Below are 24,465 nucleotides of genomic sequence, written 5' to 3' on the forward strand. Positions count from 1 at the left end.
TAATCGATGCCAGCTATTCTATACCTTGCCAGTGACAACAACTACGGAGTCGCTGCTTAGTCACAATACGTAATGGCGCTCGTGCAAGTCGCGTAAAAAACATTCTATTTTCGCAACTGCTTAAAGAGGGTCAAGAACCAGAGAAAATGAGGGAATTGCGTGAGTTTGTACCTATGTCTATGTGTATTTCTAGCATAAGGTTCTATTATAGAGCATAGTTCACTTGTTTAATATACGTAAGGATGTAACAATCAGTATGTAATATATACACAACAGCCCGAAAGTTGTACGGTTTCCAAAGTAACTTTTCTTACCCACGAAAACGAGTCTCAGGGAGATGTTAAACACTTCATGATTTTACAGGCCAGTAGTGGTCAGTTAAGACTTTGTTTCTTTATCTAAAGAAGGTACGATGTTGGCTGACGAACACACTACTGCCCCAGGCAGTTCAAAGTTTATTTTTCACTGCGTAATTTGTGATAAGAAAAAAAAACACTGATATATAATTGTATAAAAAACAAAAAGTCAATCATTATCTAGCTTTCAGCTATATGTTGATTAAACTACAGAGACTAGAGTGGGTAACATTTATAAATAAATATTAGTTACGATTAAAATTCAACAGCGAGAGAGAAACTTTAACACAATCAAAAGTGATTATAAAAAGTAAATACCTTAGGCTATAACAGTAATATAAAATAACAAGACTTGGCTATACCTTAAGGTGTTATAGCAATATAAAATAAGGCTTGGCTATACCTTAAGTTGTAATAGCAATATAAAATAAGGCTTGGCTATACCTTAAGTTGTAATAGCAATATAAAATAAGACTTGGCGATACCTTAAGTTGTAATAGCAATATAAAATAACAAGACTTGGCTGTACCTTAAGTTGTAATAGCAATATAAAATAACAAGACTTGGCTATACCTTAAGTTGTAATAGCAATATAAAATAACAAGACTTGGCTATATTTTAAGTTGTAATAGCAATATAAAATAACAAGACTTGGCGATACCTTAAGTTGTAATAGCAATATAAAATAACAAGACTTGGCTGTACCTTAAGTTGTAATAGCAATATAAAATAACAAGACTAGGCTATACCTTAAGTTGTAATAGCAATATAAAATAACAAGACTAGGCTATACCTTAAGTTGTAATAGCAATATTAAATTACAAGACTTGGCTGTACCTTAAGCCATCGCACTGTATAAAAAATAAAGTAATAACACCATCATTTAAAAAGAGTTGTTTATAGCATTTAAAAACAAAGAACAACTGAACTTGCATGAAATTTAAAATTTAACTACATGAACACCAAAACTACAACTGAGTTATACTTTACTGTATACAAAACTAACTATACGTTACTATACTGGTTTATTTTGACGTTATAAGCAACTTTTTTTTGAGAGTTAACTGTATTAATACAATAAAATAAACTTTACTTTCAAAGTAAATTATTTCGTATTCAAAACTTGTTAACATTACTTTAGGATTCATCGTAGTTTAAATAAAACCTTAGTTGCTAAAATAGCACAGATTTTAAAGATATGAAACATCTGAAGGGAATTATAATTAAACGATTTACTATATTGTACAACAAGGCAAGTTACTCAATGTCTATTAACTACATTCTCTATAGTTAGTTACTATATATAGTCACACTTGCCTGTTCTTCTCGAATAGACCCGGCATGGCCAGGCGGTTAAGGCACTCGACTCGTAATCTCTGAAAGGCTCGGGTTCGAATCCCTGCCATACCAAACATGCTCGCTCTCTCAGCCGTGGAGGCGTTATAATGTTACGGTAAATCCCATTATTCGTTGGTAAAGGAGTAGCCCAATAGTTGGCGGTGGGTGGTGATGACAAGTTGCCTTTCTTTCCTCTAGTCTTGCACTGCTAAATTAGGGACGGCTTGCGCAGATAGCCCTCGTGTAGCTTTGAGAGAATTTAAAAAACAAACATCTTCTCGAGTAAACATATTCGATTGAAATTAATACGTTTTAACAGGGACGATTTGATAAGAAAACATCCCGGGCGGTCAAAACACGTTTACAGTGGTTGTTGTTGTTGTTGAACTTCGCACAAAGCTACTCGAGGGCTATCTGTGCTAGCCGTCCCTAATTTAGCAGTGTAAGACTAGAGGGAAGGCAGCTAGTCATCACCACCCACCGCCAACTCTTGGGCTACTCTTTACCAACGAATAGTGGGATTGACCGTCACATTATAACGCCCCACGGCTGAAAGGGCGAGCATGTTTGACGCGACCGGATGCGAACCCGCGACCCTCAGATTACGCGTCGCACGCCTTAACACGCTGGGCCATGCCGGGCCCATTTTCAGTGGTATATTACGAAGGTACTAGTACCTGTGATACAATTCCTGAATTTTATTATATTATTGTACGTGCATGCACGTGTGTATTCTTCAGAAGTGACACGTGATTGATTATTTTGTATATTTGGGCAAAGCTACAAAATATCTACGTGCATAAGTCGCTACTAGTTTGGAAATGGCAGACTAGAAGCAGAGAGCCAGATGAACATACTGTCAATTCTTGAGACTATTCTTACCTGATCAAATACTGGGATTTGGGATCACAGTTTTTTCGCATCCATGATTTAAAAAGCACGTTTACATTTTTTTTTTCGATAACTGGATACGAACAGCACACTTCGACCAACAAGCCGACACGTTATCTACTGAGGATGTATTTTGAAAATATTATATGTATATATAATATACATACATATATATTTTCTGTTGCAATGAACAAGGCACATCTGTTAAGTTTGCCGAGTGGCACGAGCATTTGCTAGTTTCGTATTGGACTCACTTACCACTCCGATTTCATGGAACAAATATAAAGAAAAATGGCCCAAACATTCATTATTCACATGTTGTACAGTTATCAAGGCTTTTTACTATATCCGCGCAAAACACATAAAATACCGATTTTTGTGACAGGTTTAACTGCGTGTTAAACTTTGGCTGGCCTTTTTTGTCTTCGAACACATGCGCACAACGCAAGGAAAATGCAAACCAACCAGCAACATGGCCACAAACAAGTTTTCCATTCGTGTTCGAAGGAAAACAAAGTTTCACGCTGTGTGTTATTTTAATAGCAAAACCGCAACGGGCTCTCTGCTGAGTCCACCGAACGAAATCGTTGTAAATCCAAACTTGTCGCTCTCTCAATGGAGAACCAATCAAGAGAGAGAGAGAAACAACAACCCACAAACTTTAATTAGATTTCCTGTTACACGTCGACATAAACACGGTAATAACTTAAATCACGCATGTTATTCTACACACCATAACAATCTTATAACCCTATGTTAAATGCGAGTACTCACTTTTATAAAGACACTATTTCTACAGAATATTGTTTATGAATATTTCACTCGCAGAAACTTGCAAAAATATTGTTACCACGGCCGCTCAGGGAGGGGGAATATACCCCCCAATGAAAATTACTGTTTACTAAAAACTGAAAAAGAGAGTTGAACTGGTTGATGAACAATAGTGTGATTCTTATAAGAAAGGACTCCGTAACACATTATTTTAATTGTCTTTAAGTGGCATTCTATCAGGTATAATTTCAGCTTCAATATTATAAACTAATCTTTGATAATTATGTGAAAAACATCCACGATAAGTTTATTAATGTGACTAAACATGTTAATTAATTAAATTTTTCCAAACAATTTCATACCATATTTGAGGCCCTGTGAACGGTTCTGTTCATGTTTTGGCAGTTCAGAGGTATTTGACAGTTCGAGATACACGAATGCATGTGACACAAGTACTGTTACAGTTCAAAGTAAGTCTAAAAGACTGTTCTCTTAGTACTTAGATAAGAATAAATAGACCGAACCTCCTTGCGTTATTTGGATTAAGGAAAGAAACGTTGAAACGAATATTTCATTATGAGAGTATTAACACAATAATTTGTGCTTTAAAATGTGAGCATCTAGTAGTTGTTACATACCACGCGCAAAGTTGTTAATCTTTGGAATTCTTTCTGCAAGTTACAACTTGAACTGGCCAGGTGGGTCGCGGGTTCGAACCCCGGTCGCACCAAACATGTTCGCCCTTTCAGCCGTGGGGGCGTTATAATGTGACAGTTAATATTTTATTGCCTGGCATGGCCAGGTGGTTAAGGCACTCAACTCGTATTCTGAGGGTCGCGGGTTCGAATATCCGTCACATCAAACATGCTCGCCCTTTCAGCCGTGGAGGCGTTATAATGTTATGGTCAATTACACTATTCCTTGGTAAAAGAGTAGCCTAAGAGTTGGCAGTGGGTGGTGATGACTAGCTACCTTCCCTCTAGTTTTATACTGCTAAATTTGGGACGGCTAGCACAGATAGTCCTCGTGTGGCTTTGCGGGAAATTTAAAAACAAAACAACTTAAATAGACATTTATGCTCTCGGATCTACAACAATTAATATTTCACAACAACAGTTTGTTTCTGTTTTCAAACAATACTGAAATAAAGGCAGTATTAACTACACACTAGCTTTTTTGCAAAACTATCATTTTTCATCTTCTGTGATAAACATTACTTCTACGCTTGTGCTATACAAATAAAGTCGTCTTATTCTACGTACAGTCTTGTTACTTTAACTGCCACGAGTGTAAGAAACCAGACATCGGTTTGAACCGTTTTCCAATGCAACAAGATCGACTAAACCAGCTGGTTACCCTCCATCAAAGGATGGTGATTGTTTCACGTACAGGCAGAGCATAACACACGTGCACGATATAGTTCACCATGCGCATGCTCTCAAGAAACGGTAGTTCCGCGACCCACTCCGTGAAGCACACAAATTTTAATGTCAAACACAGAAAGAATATCTCTTAAAACATGCGTGTTTATTACGAGTATAACCTGACAAACTGTTGGATCATCAAAATCAACAGCGGGTTTTGAGGGGGACAAAAACGAAAAAAAACTACAGACTTTGAATATCTGATAGTAGGCTTTAGTAAGTCTGCCTCCCCCCCCAAAAAAAAAATCGGAATGAGCTTTTCTGGTTGTGCTGTTTTTTGTGTTTTTTTTTAGATTTAAAAACCGATCATTCGGGCTTTGGAAAGACAGGTTTCAAATAAACATTACCTTCAGGGATATCCGTATGTTATAGAAATATTGATAAACTTGAAGAGCTGTGACGTGAGAAAACTACACCAAACATCCGTGTTTTCATGGTATTTGTGCAGAGTAAAAACTTTAAGAAGCTCTTCACGTAACGTATATCGCAAATCGAACTGTAGGTGGCGGGTCACTTTCCTTGCCACATTTAATAAAGAACGGTGGACATGCGATTCAGCCCCAACGTACTAAGAAATTGAGTTTGAAAACGTTGTATCGATTTCATAAGCACATAACGACGTCGGTATTCCACCCATTATCCTTGCAAGCGAACTAGAAGGTGCACTACTGTAAACGCTTTACCAGTCGTTACTGAAGTACCCTTTGATAGCATAATAGCATTCTGAAAAAAACCCAACAAACGTCATCGTTTCGATATATCGGACTAGATAAATCTACACAACAGTTACATTAAGAAATGAAGCATCTTAATTCAAATATAATCTGCTATATGGGTTGTTGTTTTTATTATTATACGTTTATTTATTTTAACCAAGGATGCCTTACAGCGACCTGTTTACCAACAAAACCTGTGTCATTGAAAGGCACGCACTCTATACAACTCCACCTTTATATATACGTTTATTTATTTTAACCAAGGATGCCTTACAGCGACCTGTTTACCAACAAAACCTGTGTCATTTAAAGGCACGCACTCTATACAACACAACCTTTATATATACGTTTACTTATTTTAACCAAGGATGCCTTACAGCGACCTATTTACCAACAAAACCTATGCCATTTAAAGGCACGCACTCTATACACCACCACCTTTATATATACGTTTATTTATTTTAACCAAGGATGCCTTACGGCGACCTGTTTACCAACAAAACCTATGCCATTTAAAGGCACGCACTCTATACAACACCACCTTTATATATACGTTTATTTATTTTAACCAAGGATGCCTTACAGAGACCTGTTTACCAACAAAACCTGTGTCATTTAAAGGCACGCACTCTATACAACACAACCTTTATATATACGTTTACTTATTTTAACCAAGGATGCCTTACAGCGACCTACTTACCAACAAAACCTATGCCATTTAAAGGCACGCACTCTATACACCACCACCTTTATATATACGTTTATTTATTTTAACCAAGGATGCCTTACAGCGACCTGTTTACCAACAAAACCTGTGTCATTTACAGGCACGCACTCTATACACCACCACCTTTATATATACGTTTATTTATTTTAACCAAGGATGCCTTACAGCGACCTGTTTACCAACAAAACCTATGTCATTTAAAGGCACGCACTCTATACAACTCCACCTTTATATATACGTTTATTTATTTTAACCAAGGATGCCTTACAGAGACCTGTTTACCAACAAAACCTATGTCATTTAAAGGCACACACTCTATACAACTCCACCTTTATATATACGTTTATTTATTTTAACCAAGGATGCCTTACAGAGACCTGTTTACCAACAAAACCTGTGTCATTGAAAGGCACGCACTCTATACAACACGTTTATTTATTTTCACGAAGGATACCTAACAGCCACCCGTTTACCAACAAATTCTGTCATTGAAAGACACGCATTCTATACAACACCTTGATATATACACTTTGCACTCTAAAATGTACAATCCTTACCATAAAAATAAAGCAGAAGACAGCAAATTATGAAGAGAATAAATTAATAAATTATAAATAAGACATGTTCTGTCCAAGAATGAACATTGTTAAACCATACAACTTGTTATGTGTATAGCTCATCTTATGTATGTAAGCTTATCTTGTTATGTATATAGCTTATCTTATGTATATAAGCTTATTTTTATATAGGTTAAACTATTTCCTCAAATCGCATACACGTGCAGTGCAGCTGACATGACAATCATTTCATTCATCCGTACCATATATGTAAGCAGCTTCTAAGATTTAGTTCTTTAGACCAAATATCACGTTGTATATAAAAAAATTACACAATTATACCATTAAACTGTATATCTTGTGTATGTGTAATAATAATTATAATCAAAAGCATTGTCAAGATAATTGATCCCCATGTGTACCTATTGTACGTACGTGATAAATATTCCAACTGTTTTCTCAATTTCTAAAACTAATTAGAGCGAATTTTTAAAGCGACATCGTTAAACTATAGCCCTTGTTACTTGTTGAGATTAGTGTATAATACACTATATTTGACTTTACAAAATACCGTGTATCTGGTGGTTTGACCCCCACCACACGCTTATTACAATACAAGACCATTTCACACAAATTATTGTATGTATAAACGTGTGTGTAGATCACCTGGTATTTATTCAGTTCTGTACGGTATTATTCCAATATTTCAAGAGCTTCTTTGAAAATATCATTAGAGAAAAATGACCTCACATTTTTCCTCTCTTGTCCAGTGGAAAGACGTCCAAAGATCGTCACCAGCGAGAGTGATCAACTGGTTGACTTACATCATGTCAGGCACCACGATCTCTCCAAGAACAATAGAAGAGATCCTGAGACGGCCAATGATCCTGATGGCTGTCAGATTGAAACTATCATGCTAGATCACCAAAGCCCTGACCACAGGTACTCACTTCACCCTGGCGAACTCGTGTTCGCCAAGTCATGGGAAGAGGAAGACAAGTTTACGTTATTCAGTGCTTTAGCCACCTTAGTGTGCATCGTGTCCTATATTATAAACATCGGCACTGACGTGGCAGTAAGTTACTTGCTCTTTGTGGAAGGCAACTTCTGGTGGTTTGGATTCACAGTGGCCAGTACGGCTATTCCGGCACTAACGGTCAACATCTTCAGCATTCGGTGGTATATGCACGATGCACAGGAGACAAAATCCCAATCGGAGGCGTTAGCTAAGCCTCACACGTCGAAAAAAGACTGGATAATGCGTATCTTCTTTCACATCGTCCTGCTGGGTCCAGTACTCAGGTAATTATTTTTTTCATCTACCACTAAATATTTCCAGAGCAAGTAGCCGTTCTTGGTCGAGTATGGTTTTAAGAGTTGTACCTCGAGTACTGTAATACGTTTATTACGTTAGTAAAGGATACAGAAAAATATACAATTACGATTAATGGCAATATTCACAACTCTTTCACGCGATACACAAGACCATAATTATTGTCTGTCTGTTAAACAGTGGACAAATTGTATGGTCCTAACCGCAGGAATCGAGCACTGAATATTAGCGCTGTAAGCCATCGAACTTACTGCTGAGCCACCAGAGGGCTGCTACGGTTCTGTATATTTAATTGTTTGTTTGTAGTTGAGCACAAAGCAACATAATGGGTTATCTCTGCTCTGCTCACTACGGGTATCGAAACCCGGATTCTAGCGTTGTAAGTCCGCAGACATAACGCTGTGGCACTGGGGGGGCTTTATATTTTAAATCACAAAGAGACACAATAACCTTGTTCAAGGGTTACATATTATGATTTATTTAACTTTAATTTTACTTATTTCTCAGTGTAACGATTATGCGATATTCATACTATTTAGCCTTATAAAGGTGTACACGTATATTTATCTAGCGAAAAATAATAAATAAAGTTTTGTGTAAGGGCACAGTGGCACAATAGGCTCATGGTCTATGCCTACCTCGGGAATCAAACACAGATCTGCTAAGTCGTTAAGCTCACAGCTGAGCAAATAAATAAAGAAATTAGAACTTGTATGTCTATACATTAACCCTTAAACAGCGGCCATCATCAACTGATGATGCTATCTACAACATTCCCGCTGTTTAATGGTTATGGAATGTTAGGCAGAGGCAACAAACTAGCTGTGACCTTGTGTTAAACCATATTATCAAGTTGAACCAATATCGCTCGCTATCTTCCACCTCACTTATAACTCCGCCCTGATATATGTCTGACACCACGTGTACTTCAGAAATGTCATTACAACAATAAAGATAGCCTGAAAAAGAACTTTATGGGCACATAAATCCAACAATACAAACTGAACTTGCCAGATACAAGTTACTCAAAACAGAGAGTTAAATTACAAAATGTTTCGTTGTTATGAATCACAAAATAATTGCAATATGGTGCCCTAAAGGACATCTTCCTTGGTGTGTTTCTTGAAGTTACAAGACACTCTTGCTAAAGGAATAAAATTCTAACACTTTCAACAGATGTACCTGTCTTTACTATTGCCTCAGAAGAAAGGGCTCACCAACCGAAGGCGCTAGGGTTCCAATGGTTACGAATTAGTGAACCAATGTATTTTTTTTCTTTTTCAGTTCTGAAGAATTTCGTGTAGATACTTTACGTTTCTTAGGGCTTGTACGCGTAAACATTTATTTATTTCTGTTTTGAATTTCGCGCAAAGCTACTCGAGGGCTATCTGCGCTAGCCATCCCTAATTTAGCAGTGTAAGACCAGAGGGAAGGCAGCTAGTCATCACCACCTACCGCCAACTCTTAGACTACTCTTTTACCAAAGAATAGTGGGACTGACCGTCAGATTATAACGCCCCCACGGCTGAAAGGGCGAGCATGTTTGGTGTGATGGGAATTCGAAACTGCGATCCTCGAATTACGAGTCGAGTGCCTTAACCACGTGACCACACTGGGCGAATCAAATAAAGTTTCCTACTTTTGGTGTGGAGAAAAACACAGAGGAGGAAAAAATCAAAATATTAACATATAAACATTAACATTTGATATTTGAAGTAAGAGTCCAGTGGGGCTACAAATATATCATAGCTTGGATTATCAGGTACAGACGGTGGAAACTCGCTAAACTATAACACACGATGTGCCCCTGCAGTTTGTTTTTTGGCCGCAAAAGACACTACCGTGTGTCTTGGTCAGTTATCTGACTCGAAAGTGCATGTACTGATCTGCAAGCGGTTGCTGCATCGTTGGAGCGCATGTAAACAATGTGGATAAGACGATACATTCAGTCTCACATTGACAATAGTAACAGTGGAGATAGACGATACATTCAGGCTCACATTGACATAGTAACAGTGTAGATAGACGATTCATTCAGTCTCACATTGACATAGTAACAGTGTAGATAGACGATTCATTCAGGCTCACATTGACATAGTAACAGTGTAGATAGACGATTCATTCAGTCTCACATTGACATAGTAACAGTGTAGATAGACGATTCATTCAGTCTCACATTGACATAGTAACAGTGTAGATAGACGATTCATTCAGTCTCACATTGACATAGTAACAGTGTAGATAGACGATTCATTCAGGCTCACATTGACATAGTAACAGTGTAGATAGACGATTCATTCAGTCTCACATTGACATAGTAACAGTGTAGATAGACGATTCATTCAGTCTCACATTGACATAGTAACAGTGTAGATAGACGATTCATTCAGTCTCACATTGACATAGTAACAGTGTAGATAGACGATTCATTCAGGCTCACATTGACATAGTAACAGGGTAGATAGACGATTCATTCTGGCTCACATTGACATAGTAACAGTGTAGGTAGACGATTCATTCAAGCTCACATTGCCATAGTAACAGTGTAGATAGACGATTCATTCAGTCTCACAATGACATAGTAACAGTGTAGATAGACGATTCATTCAGTCTCACATTGACATAGTAACAGTGTAGATAGACGAATCATTCAGGCTCACATTGACATAGTAACAGTGTAGGTAGACGATTCATTCAGGCTCACATTGACATAGTAACAGTGTAGGTAGACGATTCATTCAAGGCTCACATTGACATAGTAACAGTGTAGGTAGACGATTCATTCAGGCTCACATTGACATAGTAACAGTGTAGGTAGACGATTGATTCAAGGCTCACATTGACATAGTAACAGTGTAGATAGATGATTCATTCAGTCTCACATTGACATAGTAACGGTGTAGAATGACGAATCATTCCGACTCGCATTGACATAGTAACAGTGTAGATAGACGATTCATTCAGTCTCACATTGACATAGTAACAGTGTAGATAGACGATTCATTCAGGCTCACATTGACATAGTAACAGTGTAGATAGACGAATCATTCAGGCTCACATTGACATAGTAACAGTGTAGATAGACGATTCATTCAGGCTCACATTGACATAGTAACAGTGTAGGTAGACGATTGATTCAAGGCTCACATTGACATAGTAACAGTGTAGATAGATGATTCATTCAATCTCACATTGACATAGTAACGGTGTAGAATGACGAATCATTCCGACTCGCATTGACATAGTAACAGTGTAGATAGACGATTCATTCAGTCTCACATTGACATAGTAACAGTGTAGATAGACGATTCATTCAGGCTCACATTGACATAGTAACAGTGTAGATAGACGAATCATTCAGGCTCACATTGACATAGTAACAGTGTAGATAGACGATTCATTCAGGCTCACATTGACATAGTAACAGTGTAGGTAGACGATTGATTCAAGGCTCACATTGACATAGTAACAGTGTAGATAGATGATTCATTCAATCTCACATTGACATAGTAACGGTGTAGAATGACGAATCATTCCGACTCGCATTGACATAGTAACAGTATGGATAAGCGGCTCAGACGCACGTTGACATAGTAACAATGCAAACACACGACCCAGACTCAAGTTGACATATCAGTGTTACTACATTATTTGAACTCATTGTCTTCTTTACGTTTCAAAAAATTATTTTAAATACCAAAAATTGCTTATCGATTCTGAAAACCCTTCCATAACTACGACATATTTATAAACATTCCCACAGATAAAACTGCGGAGGTTAATCAGTTGCATATTACTGCTTAAGCCTTGGGCCTTCCGATACGTAGCCTGAGACACTAACCACGAAGTAACGCTCTGTCACAAGTTTTCGGCGTTCAATCTGGTCCAGACTTTCGAGAATGAAATGGCAAATCACAGATTGAACAAACAAAACCATACGACAATGAAAAGGTTTCATAAATTATTAAAATATTGGAACATTATTTGAATAATTTTACTTCGTCTTAATGCCAATTATATCCTTTACAACTCTCTTCTTACTGCGTTTCCGAAATGTTCACGTCGTTAGTAGCAAAAAAACAACAACAACAAATGTAACGTGTTCGTGATGACACTTGTAATGAAACTGCCCACACAAATTACTTCATCTGGTAGATTACCAGTGCTGCAAGCTTAATAAAGCCAGAGTTTCCAAAAACAACAACGACAAAGTTGAACATAAAGGAACGTCATAAAAATGTCTGTCTTACTGACGAAATAAAACTATTCATGCAAAGCGCTATGTTGGACAGCTTCCACATTAAGTCACGACTGCGAATCATGTGTTGGACAGCTTTCACATTAAGTTACGTCTGCGAATCATGTGTTGGACAGCTTTCACATTAAGTTACGTCTGCGAATCATGTGTTGGACAGCTTTCACATTAAGTTACGTCTGCGAATCATGTGTTGGACAGCTTTCACATTAAGTTACGTCTGCGAATCATGTGTTGGACAGCTTTCACAATAAGTCACGTCTGCGAATCATGTGTTGGACAGCTTTCACAATAAGTCACGTCTGCGAATCATGTGTTGGATAGCTTTCACAATAAGTCACGTCTGCGAATCATGTGTTGGATAGCTTTCACAATAAGTCACGTCTGCGAATCATGTGTTGGACAGCTTTCACAATAAGTTACGTCTGCGAATCATGTGTTGGACAGCTTTCACAATAAGTCACGTCTGCGAATCATGTGTTGGACAGCTTTCACATTAAGTCACGTCTGCGAATCATGTGTTGGACAGCTTTCACATTAAGTCACGTCTGCGAATCATGTGTTGGACAGCTTTCACATTAAGTCACGTCTGCGAATCAATAACGTTGTTAGTTTTTCATAGTTCACTACTAAGGAACAAAAATAAATAGTACATAACCTTACGCACAGATGTTTCTCTTCAGCTTAAAAACCGGGACAACGTATGCCATATAACATGAAATATCTGGATAATAACATTCCATTTAGTGCAGTCAATCAGATAAACACGCAGAACATCTGGATAACAACATTCGTTTGAGTACAGTTAGTCAAATAAGCATGCGTAAGATCTGGATAACTGCTTTAAGATAGCTGGACAGATAAATATACCATCCGACCAACAGTGATTTAATACAGTTAGTTAAATAAACATGCACAATATTGAACATTGTTTTTGTGTAGTTAGAAGTGAACATGTGGACAACAATATATTGGTATAATTAATCAGATAAACAAGTCTGGAGTAAGGGTTCACAAAAGGTGATAAACGTTGGTGTTGGTGAGAGATTGAGGTAACGTTTACAAAATACTGAAAACATTCTATTTAAACACTACTAGAACGTGACGAATCTCGTGAGCTTTTAAGAAAATCATCTTAAAAATGCAATCTTTAAATTTGGTCTTTTTTTTTTCACTAACTGCTCAACTTTGACAGAAACTTCGAAGTGTAATAATTATCTGTGACGTCATTTTATAGTTTTTTTTACTGCAGTGTAAACATATTCTCCCTTCCCCTGTACGACGAAAATGATTTCTCATTTCAGTTTTACAAATTCTAAAAGGTTAATAATCACCACATTGGAAACAAGGTTCTTTATCTCCTTATGAATATGCGCCTATTTTATCATTGATAACTTATATAATACGATTCTGAATTGGCAAGTTGGTAATTCGCGTGAGAAAAAGGTCGATGCAGGTAGAGGTGGAACGGGATGTATCAAAACTATATTTTGACATTACTTGGCGTTTCGTAAGTACTATGATGCCACTAAAAACTCACAATTTTGGGGTATATATCAAACATTTCCGATGCAAAATATTCATAAATTCAGACCATAAAAATGTCTTCATGTCGGAGATTTTGAATTTCAAACGCGATGTTTACTATACTTAATAGTACTGAAAAATAAATGAATGCCGATATACCTGGGACAACAAGCCCACCTCGAAATAGACCCAAAACAAAAAAGTACTTCACTTACGCCAAGCAAAATGTGTTATCTTGTAACAGGTGAGAATTCGTAAACACTGATGTCAGTGGCATAAGCTGTTATGAAATACTTAAATACAATATTAAGCAACTTAATCAACAAGAATCTCTGACCTCTGAAGCAATACAAGTTACGTGGATACAAGATGCTTTCTCGACATATCGCGTCCCCCGCTAGTACAGCGGTAAGTCTACAAATTCACAACGCTAAAATTATGGATTCGATTCCCCTCGGCGGACGTACCGATGTGGCTTTGCTAAAAGAAAAACACATTTAACATATCCGTTCAAACGTCGCATACCTCATGGAACTGATGGAGAACATTTTTTTTTTTCGTTCTAATCCTTTGGAAAGCAAGCAGGACACTTTGCGAAACGAAACATCTACAGATTTTTTTGCGATTAGAGTGCCATTCTTGTGCACGAGATGGATTATGTAAAACAAGCTGGGAGGAATTGTGTGCTTTGAACATGAAAACCTTAAGCCGGAGTATTTTACATTGGAAACTATGCTGCAGAGCTATTGTCGAAACGTAGATCGTCAAGTTGAACGTGATCAGATGTGGTGAAATATATTATAACTACATTATTAAGCTCCAAAATATTTTCCATGTAATTGCAGTTCTTAATATGTAGAATTTGAAGAAAACGATAACCAGACACAGAATGCTATTGGTAATAAGTAACAACACTGTTCAGAACTTTTATTAACTCGATCCACCATGCTTTAAAGTTCTTTTATCTCTTCCCATCAGGTGTTGTACAAAATGAAATATTCGATTCTCATCCGAAATCATATTAATAACACTTATGGAGAACAAACCCCTTTTTTAGGTCGTAATGAAGACGGGAGAAATCTTGCTATTTAAAATAAATACGTTTTTGATCTCTATGGAAAAAAGTGCATTAGCTTGTGTGTCTTGCTTTTACTTCCGATCAATGATCGAGCAATATAAAAAAAATCCCTCGAGGAAGTAGTTTTCTTAGTGTGAAACTTCCTGACAAACACTTACGAAGAGACAAAATGCACTAGATAAATAGCAGTCCGTCGACCCAGTTGAGTTGACACAACTCGAAACTGCAGTTAACGATAAGAGGAGATTTATCTGCCGAGAGATATACTGCTTTTGTTTTATTTAGACAGGAAAATTACACCTATCGTACGAACGGGAAATATTGGAACATAAATCGACAAACCTATACTACAGAACACACTGCGCAGTCAACAAAGGCGAAGTTGGAACTCGGGCTACATTCGAACTCGACAAAACTTTTGAAATTTGACTTTTGATGACATGTGTTGGGGGTTGGATTTCAAATGATACTTCATTCAACACTGTAGCTATTATAGTTACGTCAGAGTTATTGTACGTAAAATTATATAATTTTATCCTATATTATAATAATATAACTTTGATCCTGCTTTGGCTGAGTTCAAGATGCACCTGAAGGAATGTATTCTATCTGGCTTGTGTTATTCGGTGTTTATTTCGTTACTTGGCGACCAACAAACAACAGAAGAATAAAAATATTATTCTAACACCAGTAATGTGAAGGAACACGCACACACAAAGTTGTTTTAACAAACTACCTTATGAAAAGAATTGCACGAAAGAAACGCCCTCTTTAGGTGCACCGGTCGATGATAATACACCCTAAATCTGTATTTTCATCGATCGGAAAAAAAAAAAAGTATTGTACGTTTCCGTAATTTGAAAGTTTGAAAGAACGTATGGCAAGTTTCACGTGATTTGGAAGTTTCAAAGGAAAACGGGCGAAATTTTTCCAGTTTTTTACGTAACTTTTTATATTAATCATTGAGACACCGTCTGTCCACTGCATTGAAACCGTGTAATTTGAAGGAAAAAAACGTGTGTTGCCAGAATCTTCTGTTTGCCAACTATCACGAAACCCCATTTGAGGGTTGTCTATGCTAGCCGTCTCTAATTTTAAAGTGATAAGCAAGTCAACACCACTCACCGCCGAAGAATAGTGGAATTAACCGTAACAATATAACAACAATATAACGCCCTCATGGATAAAAGGGGCAATCACATTTATTGAAGAGATTCGAACTCGAGATCAGAAAATTGCTAGTAGAGTACCCTAACATAACAGGCCCGCGTGAAACGTAACTGGCTCAAATACACAAAGCTTTATAAATGTGCCAGAGAAAGCTCATACCAATAACACAAATGTGAACTTGGTAAGACACTTCTATAGAGTATCCTGAAGAAAAGTTCAAAAAGGTATACGTCACTGTATCAAAAAAACAATAATTCTCCGTCAAGAAACAGACAACAGGAAAGCGTGCCTCAGTTCCTTGTAGCTTGCGGAGTTACACTAGTGACCTCTATCTTGATAGGTGTATTTAAATAAGTATAGCTTTGAACATTAATTCATCCTAAAAGCTTTCTAATGTATTTCATCTTCTGTGATGTTTGTTATACCATAATAATTCTTTTTTATAATCCTCAAAATCAATTCAGGAACTTACAGAACAGCCTCTCAATGATACATACCACACGAACAATACAAGGTATTGTTAACCGTCTTCACAGAGACTGCTTTCAACGATATACACCACAAGAACTGGACAATACAAGGTCTTGTTAACCGTCTCCGCAAAGACTGCTTTCAGATACACAACACAGGAAGTGGGCAATACAAGGTATTGTTAACCGTCTTCACAGAGACTGCTTTCAATGATATACACCACAAGAACAGGACAATACAAGGTATTGTTAACCGTCTTCACAGAGACTGCTTTCAACGATATACACCACAAGAACTGGACAATACAAGGTCTTGTTAACTGTCTCCGCAAAGACTGCTTTCAGATACACAACACAGGAAGTGGGCAATACAAGGTATTGTTAACCGTCTTCACAGAGACTGCTTTCAATGATATACACCACAAGAACAGGACAATACAACGTACTGTTAAACCGTCTTCACAGAGACTATTTATAAAATGACAATTTTTAGAAGATACAGATTATCACGTGTGATATCGTGAATGTCAAAAGTTTGTTAAATATTTCTACCTAACATCGAGCAAACTAAAAATCTACACGTTGGCAGCAACTCTCCAGAAACCTGGATTCGCTTCCTAACTTCCGTGTAAAAAGCAACTTCAAAAACAGAGGGAGATAAAACGGTGTTCTCGTAAAAAAAAAAAGTTAAGTTTATCCGGGGTTTTACAGCGAAAAACAGTACCTTTACAAAAACCCTATAAAACGTGTGTTTAATTTAGTGATGGTTGGATCTGCTGCAGAACTAGTTCTCAATATATATTGTGTGTGAACAATAAATTAGAGTTTACAACTGTTCTTGTATGACGGGATAGCTTTTGATATCCTTCGGTAAAAGTTTCGAATGCGGTTAGTTTACGAATAGCAATATTAATCATGTGGATTATGATGACAGAACGAGAACACTCCCACCTCGTTAGGAAAGTCTGTAGAGTTTATTTTTCCGTTTGCTTACCACTACGATAATACAGCTCTTCTGCACTAAAAAAAGCTTCAGAGTACTTCTGCATTTCGAACATCTCGTGAAATCTCGTTTACTCTAATGAATTATGAGATTTCATTAATAAGCTAAAAACAACAGAAGATTATTGACAGATGTCTTTCCTTCAGCAGAAGATCTCAGGTTTACGTCTCTACAGGCAGCTTTTCTGTCGTACTTCCTATAACCACACAACTGTTTTTATTAAAAGTTTTATAATATCAAGGAAGGCACTAAAGTATAGTAAACCGCACCATATGTTTATATATTAAATTCAATGCATCCTACAGATGTTTGATCACAACTAAGCCTCTTCCTTTTTCTTACGTATTGGCACTTTTTTCTCCATAAATCCTGTTCAGTTATATATTCGGGTAAACTAGAGGTTCTCGCCATAATCCAGTTTTCATTAGTGTTATTTTAAAAACCGTCATAAGGATAAAACGAAAACACTGAAACCAGACATATTTCGTTAAAACAAAAACAAAAAGTTTCATTCCATTTAACGTGTGTTATTTAAAATAATTGTTTCTCTCACACGTGTGTCAAGTTCCAGTCCTCCAACAATACTACCATGACAAGGACGTTGATACATCACACTGAAGTCACACAGCGATTAGTGTTTGGCTTTGTTAGTGTAAACCGTATAAAAATGTAAGTCCAAAACCCGCCCAAACAAACAAGTCACCGATATACCAGTTTCATTACCACCCTTTCACAACAAATACTCCAAATAAAATTTCATTTCTCGCTGTTGTTTCTCACAACGTATGACTTCTTTAATGAGGATAGAGAGGAAACTTATGGTGATCTAATGCAAACATTTCTTAGAAACCAGAATCAGAAAGTTGATCAAAACCTGGCTGTTCTCACGTTACATAAACGAGTGGCACAAATAATTCCAAAACTTACATCAACAAAATATATAAAACGTGATCATTCACTAATGTAATAAAAAGTCATACTGTATAACACAGCTTTTGACCTAAATTCTGCACAAATATGTCAGTATACCTGACGAGTATGTCAAATTAATGTCAGATTTTCAAACCCCAGCACTTATTTGACTACATTAAAAAAACAAAACGTGTTTTGACACACATTTATGACAAACTTCCATAGAAAACGAATTAGCACAGTAAAACAGTAGAGAATATTTTGGGAGATTCACTACTACATTTGTTTTGATTAAAACAACGAATTACAAAAAATACGAGACTCACTATATAGGTATTACACAATAATATAGCGTGACAACTTGTTACATCTATTAGGAAAGTTTTCATTAATACGTAAAAAATAGTGAGAAAAACAAATCACCCCAAATACGACGTATTCATTTACATGTATACATTTTAAAGGTACACTTTGAACTTATTAACTGATTTAATAATTTTTAATGCGTACTCACTAATTAGTTGATAATTATCACAACACCCTACTTGGACTGTGTATTTACTAATTAGTTGACAATTATCACAACACCCTACTTGGACTGTGTATTTACTAATTAGTTGACAATTATCACAACACCCTACTTGGACCATGGATTTACTAATCGGTTGATAATTATCACAACACCCTACTTGGACCATGGATTTACTAATCGGTTGATAATTATCACAACACCCTACTTGGACCATGGATTTACTAATCGGTTGATAATTATCACAACACCCTACTTGGACCATGGATTTATTAATCGGTTGATAATTATCACAACACCCTACTTGGACCATGGATTTACTAATCGGTTGATAATTATCACAACACCCTACTTGGACCATGGATTTACTAATCGGTTGATAATTATCACAACACCCTACTTGGACCATGGATTTACTAATCGGTTGATAATTATCACAACACCCTACTTGGACTCCTCACTTTTTCTCTCACTTTTTGTTCTGTTCTTTTCCAAAAAAAAACAGGTTCCATTTATTTATGCATAGCATAAAACTGGATAAATTAACTATAACATAACATAATAATAAAATATCGATACAGAATTATGCAGAGACAACTTTAACATTTACAAAAGAGAAAGAGAAAGTTAAAAACCTTAGGGATGGAAGATTTTATTGACTTATCAACTTCAGTCCTAAAAACAAACACTATAGTTCCATATCCTTTTAATTCTGATACCGTCACTATTTATTATCGTGGTGTTTTCTTGTTCTTATGGACAGCAATAATGAATGATACACAGTCAACAATATTGAATAACCACAGAATGGAATGTTCGGGAATTACAGTCATTGTACAACAACCTGTAATCTAATTTAAGGTTGACTAAGCAATCCCTCTACGTAAATACAAAGCTTTTATCTGTCATTACAATCTACAAGTACCTCATTAAAAAGAGCCAGTGAAAGGTTTTCTAATTAGCTAATGTCCTCCAGGAATGATGTCTAATAAAGATATTCTATTTATTGCTCTGTGTCATTAGCATGTTGAATTGGAACACTCAACAGTTGAAGGGACTCAATTAAACCCTCATAACCACTTGTCTTCATGATGTCTATAAAATCCGAGCATGGTAGATACAAACACTTCAGAAGTAAAACAACCTGCAGAGAAAATCTGAAGTACAAGCTTGCAATAGAACATAGATATATAAAATTTTTCACAATTAAATTAATCTATAGGGTATATGCAAGTAAAACAAAAAAATGCATGTTCAAATAGAGACCTTGTCAATATTAATACTTTACAAACATTTACAGAACTATTTATCACTATAATAACAGAATTGTTAGGAATAGTCATAATGTAGTTTATGGTTGGAAAAGTTAGAGGAAGGATGAAGTTTATTCTGAATAAGTTGAACACAGGTTTACATAAGATCAGTGGACCTGTCAAGACTGAGTTTTCATCAAGAAACTGTTTATGTTAGAACGAACCTTGTCATTTCAGTGAATACAAGTAACGTCCTTCTACAACAATGAAGTGACACCTAGCTCGTGTAATACACAGATATCTGTACTCCATAACACTTTTTATTTATTTGTGAAACGAGTCACATTGTAAAACGAATTTCTGATGCAAAACCTCTGTGATAAATGGTAGGTCAGGTGTTTACGTATAATGAAATCAATATATCCTATTTTGTACCACACCCTATAATAACTTACAACAGTTAGTATTTGATTTGTACTGAAACCCAGTTTTACTAACCTGTACTACAGTCTAAAGTGGTGGGTACAAGTGTAGTGGAATCTATTTATCCTAACCTGTACAATGGTCTATAATGACTTATACAAGCCAATAATGTGTAAAACAAATTCACTTATTCTAATCTGTAATACAGTCTATAATGACTTATACAGGACATTAACACAGTGAAATCCACTAACTCCATCTTATAAGTCACAATGACTTGTACAAATCTACTGATGTGTAAAAAAAAATCCATTTATCCTATCTTGTGCTACAGCTTACGACGACTTAAACAAGTAAACTATAAGAGTAAATTATTCACGGAAGCAACATGAATAAAAAGAATAAGATTACTGATTTAGACAAAACAATAATTACAAATTAAAATTACCAAGATATCCTCTCTCACTATGCATGAAAAGGATTTGCATATAAATAAGACACAATCCTGTTGTCAAACCAATATGCTGAGTTCACGCAGTTTTCTTTCAACAAAGGACTAAACTGTTACGTGAAGGAGCGAGTCTCAGACTAGAAATGTAGTGACTACAGCATGCACATTTGATTTCAAATAATAGACAACTTGAAACAATATTTGTTTTGTATTTTTGAATACAAAACTGCTTTAAGTTGAATTTCCATTAGTTATGTACAAAATTAAAAATGCTTCCAAGAACAGATTTAAAATGAATATCATATACCCAGATGAGTTTACATAATTGATTCAGTGTTTTCTACAGAAATAAAAGTGTCAAGTTTCTTCTTGTACAACACAAGTTGTTAAAAAAGTTATTATAAATTATAATTACAAATTACTAGAGCCCTCTAGTCAGTAAATGATGAACAAGTGACCGTATAGTATTTATCTATTTGTTGTTGTATTTAAATCCCTATCATAACTCAAGTACATTTTGTTTACATTCATACTAAGTTATTTGATGTAATTTTTTTCCCTCTAAGTTACTAGTCTTAACCATTTACAGATTAAATCTTATGGTGTCTGTAAAATTTCCATAAATTGAAATATTACATCTCAACAATCCTCAGAAATTTCACCATTTTAGTTGGCTTTCCTTATTAAGAATTCACGATCCTTTAGTTATGACCAATGAAAGTGAACATATGCATGGATTAAATGAAAAACAATTCACGAGGAAATGTAATCTTCTCAATAGCTTCCCCTTGAGTGAATGCAATTTCAGTTCATTACTTCTATCTCCATATTTATTATAAGGTAACCTAACCAAATACAAATGCTCCACACATAAATTAAAATTGTGCAAATACAGAATCTTTTGAAAATATTAAGCCTTGTTCTGCTTTTACTACCACTTCTAATAGGATATGATTATTTCTAGAAAGTTCTAATCATGAACACTTTGTCTGAAGATTTAAACTTGTGCTTTAACACTGTATAGATACATTGATTTACTCATCTATGGGCTCAGAAATCGAAAGCTTCGCCAACAAAAGCAGCACGAGGAACGACGTGACTGGCACCTCACTTTTAGAAAGGCCTCACCTGTCACAGTAGACCAGTCAAGAGATGTTGACTACCATCTTCTGATGATTCAAGAGGACAGAGACACTGCTCTCCTTGCACTCTTAGAAAGTTTCATGGAATCAGCTCCTCAACTGGTACTCCAGATTTACATTCTAGCCCAACGAGAAGAGGTACCTGCCGAGTTCCTTACAGGTACAGTCGACGAGATTTATTTTACCGAGTACCTTGCTTACATACAAGAGTGACACATCGCCCATGTATTGGTTTGAAAAAATTTATTCTGTTGTTTTAATATGTGAGATGACATAATTACAAACACTGAACTCTTTGTACTGCTTTACATTAAAGCACTTTTGTTTACCACAGTATTTCTCTTACTTTATGTATACAAGTGTTAAGTGTATTTTTGTTACAAAACTACACTACCTCATTAGGTTGATTTATATTGCACACACACATATATATGCATCACCACTGTTTTACTATTGTTACCTTAAGTTTCATTTCTAAGTTATCTGGTCATAATGTTATCAAAACTCAGCTTTTAATACCATTAATAAGAAATGGTATAAGTCTCCACCTGTATAAACAGCCCCTCCAAAATAATATTAAGTAAGAATAAATTTGATGATGTTCAGGAGTTCAGTTTGGATAATTAAATACTTGTTACATAAAGTTTCAAAAATGAATAAATGGCTTCCTGAACAAGTCTTAATTTAAAACTCAAAGTGTAATAAACAGCCAATGATGCTCATGAAGCACCACTACACTTCAAGACTACTGAACATATGTCCATTTTTATGCTAATATTTTTCATGAATTAATAATGAATTTTTTATTTTTTAAATAATTTATCCAGAAAATTTGAAAGTTTTAGATTACATGACAAACACAGATCTTCTTTGTACCTCATCTGCTTGCAGAATTCATTTCAGTTCATCTGGATTTTTAAATCCGAGTAACTCACTGTGTCATTGTTATTGTGAGTATGTATTATAATTACTCAAACATTCATAAATCTTAGGTTTAAAAAGTAATTTCATTCAACAAGTATATTCATCTATTCAAGCAACACAGTAATGAGAATCATATGACTTTATCCTTCAAAAGATGAATTATGAATATGGTTTCTCATCAAATGTAAGAGTAGATTTAAAGGCAAATAATTTTATGTTTACTATAGTTTCAATAACCTTTTGAAATTTTACACTTAGACCTTATACCAACAACCTTTCGAAGAATTTGCATTCACTTGTGGATTTTGGTTCACATCTTAAATGAATCAATAACTTCTATCAATATCTCTCCCTTTACTATTTGCTAATTCCAGCTATCACTCAAGAGTTTGAATTAATTTACAGTTATCACGTAATGTGGTTTTTATCTGACGATTTACAAATGGAGGATATTTTAATTATTGTTTTTCATCTATGCTGTTTTACAGTGTGTTTTCAGGTAGCTTCAGTGATTTCATCACTATTCGAACTCTCCTGGGCTTTGGCATTTTACCAGCGTGCTTTGCGACGATCAGTTCTTGACAAAAAGAACATGACCCGAATTGGGACTGCCCTTCAATTTCTGTGGCGTTTTTGTACCATTGGAGCCCGTGTACTTGCACTGGCATTGTTCACTTCAGAATACAAACTGTGGATAGTACCAGTGTGTGTGGGTCACTGGGGTATTATGACCGTGTGGATAATGCATCAACATACTGATTTTTTGTGATAACAATGCAGGGGAGAAACGTCAGTGTGAAGAGTACTTGTTCAACATGGTCATTGGTATGATTTACCTGTTCTGCTTTCTGAACATAAAGGATGAACCCACACGCTACAAAATAACTGTATATTATATTATCGTTTTTCTAGAGAATTTTATTTTGATTGTACTGTGGTATATACGGACAGACCCTAACGTGTGGTATCATCTACCTGCCTTTGTCAGTGTTTTTGCTAGCTCCCTCGTGGGTGTGAGTGTCATGACAGTCTACTACCATTTCTGTCATCCCAAAGGAAAACTTCCAGAAAAAGATCACCAAGCAGCCTGCTGTTAATTGATACAGATCAAAGTTATAGTAAACCAATCATTTATAAGCCTGAAAATATTTCATAATAGGTCAGATTTAATGGGGTAAACAAAAAAGGGAATTATTCACGTGTTGTAAAAGTGAC

At 35.9% G+C, this 24,465-nt stretch overlaps 2 protein-coding genes across 3 annotated transcripts in view; one reads left to right on the forward strand and one right to left on the reverse strand.

Annotated features, from left to right (window-relative positions):
- Positions 1-24,219, forward strand: LOC143230127 (XK-related protein 4-like). 2 transcript variants are annotated; one of them, XM_076463180.1, is made up of 4 exons: positions 1-159; positions 7,551-8,082; positions 22,209-22,486; positions 23,739-24,219. In XM_076463180.1, exons 1-4 carry the CDS (start codon positions 147-149, stop codon positions 24,017-24,019), a joined length of 1,104 nt encoding a protein of 367 aa, XP_076319295.1. In that variant the 5' UTR covers positions 1-146; the 3' UTR covers positions 24,020-24,219. The 2 variants fall into 2 exon arrangements, with proteins under 2 accessions (XP_076319295.1, XP_076319297.1); XM_076463182.1 differs by having other exon boundaries at positions 22,239-22,486.
- The window catches only part of LOC143228458 (ninein-like protein), a 118,827-nt gene that overhangs the window by 89,416 nt on the left and 4,946 nt on the right, over positions 1-24,465 (reverse strand). The gene's annotated exons all lie outside the window — the stretch shown is intronic.

This window comes from Tachypleus tridentatus, chromosome 10, assembly GCF_004210375.1.
Source record: "Tachypleus tridentatus isolate NWPU-2018 chromosome 10, ASM421037v1, whole genome shotgun sequence".
NCBI lineage: Eukaryota > Metazoa > Arthropoda > Merostomata > Xiphosura > Limulidae > Tachypleus > Tachypleus tridentatus.

Excerpts from the sequence above, each read along its gene's own strand:
- LOC143230127 (XM_076463180.1), top strand. Across the intron at positions 8,083-22,208 it reads CTGCTGGGTCCAGTACTCAG|ATACATTGATTTACTCATCT; the intron begins GTAATTATTTTT and ends AACACTGTATAG. Across the intron at positions 22,487-23,738 it reads ACCTGCCGAGTTCCTTACAG|TGTGTTTTCAGGTAGCTTCA; the intron begins GTACAGTCGACG and ends GCTGTTTTACAG.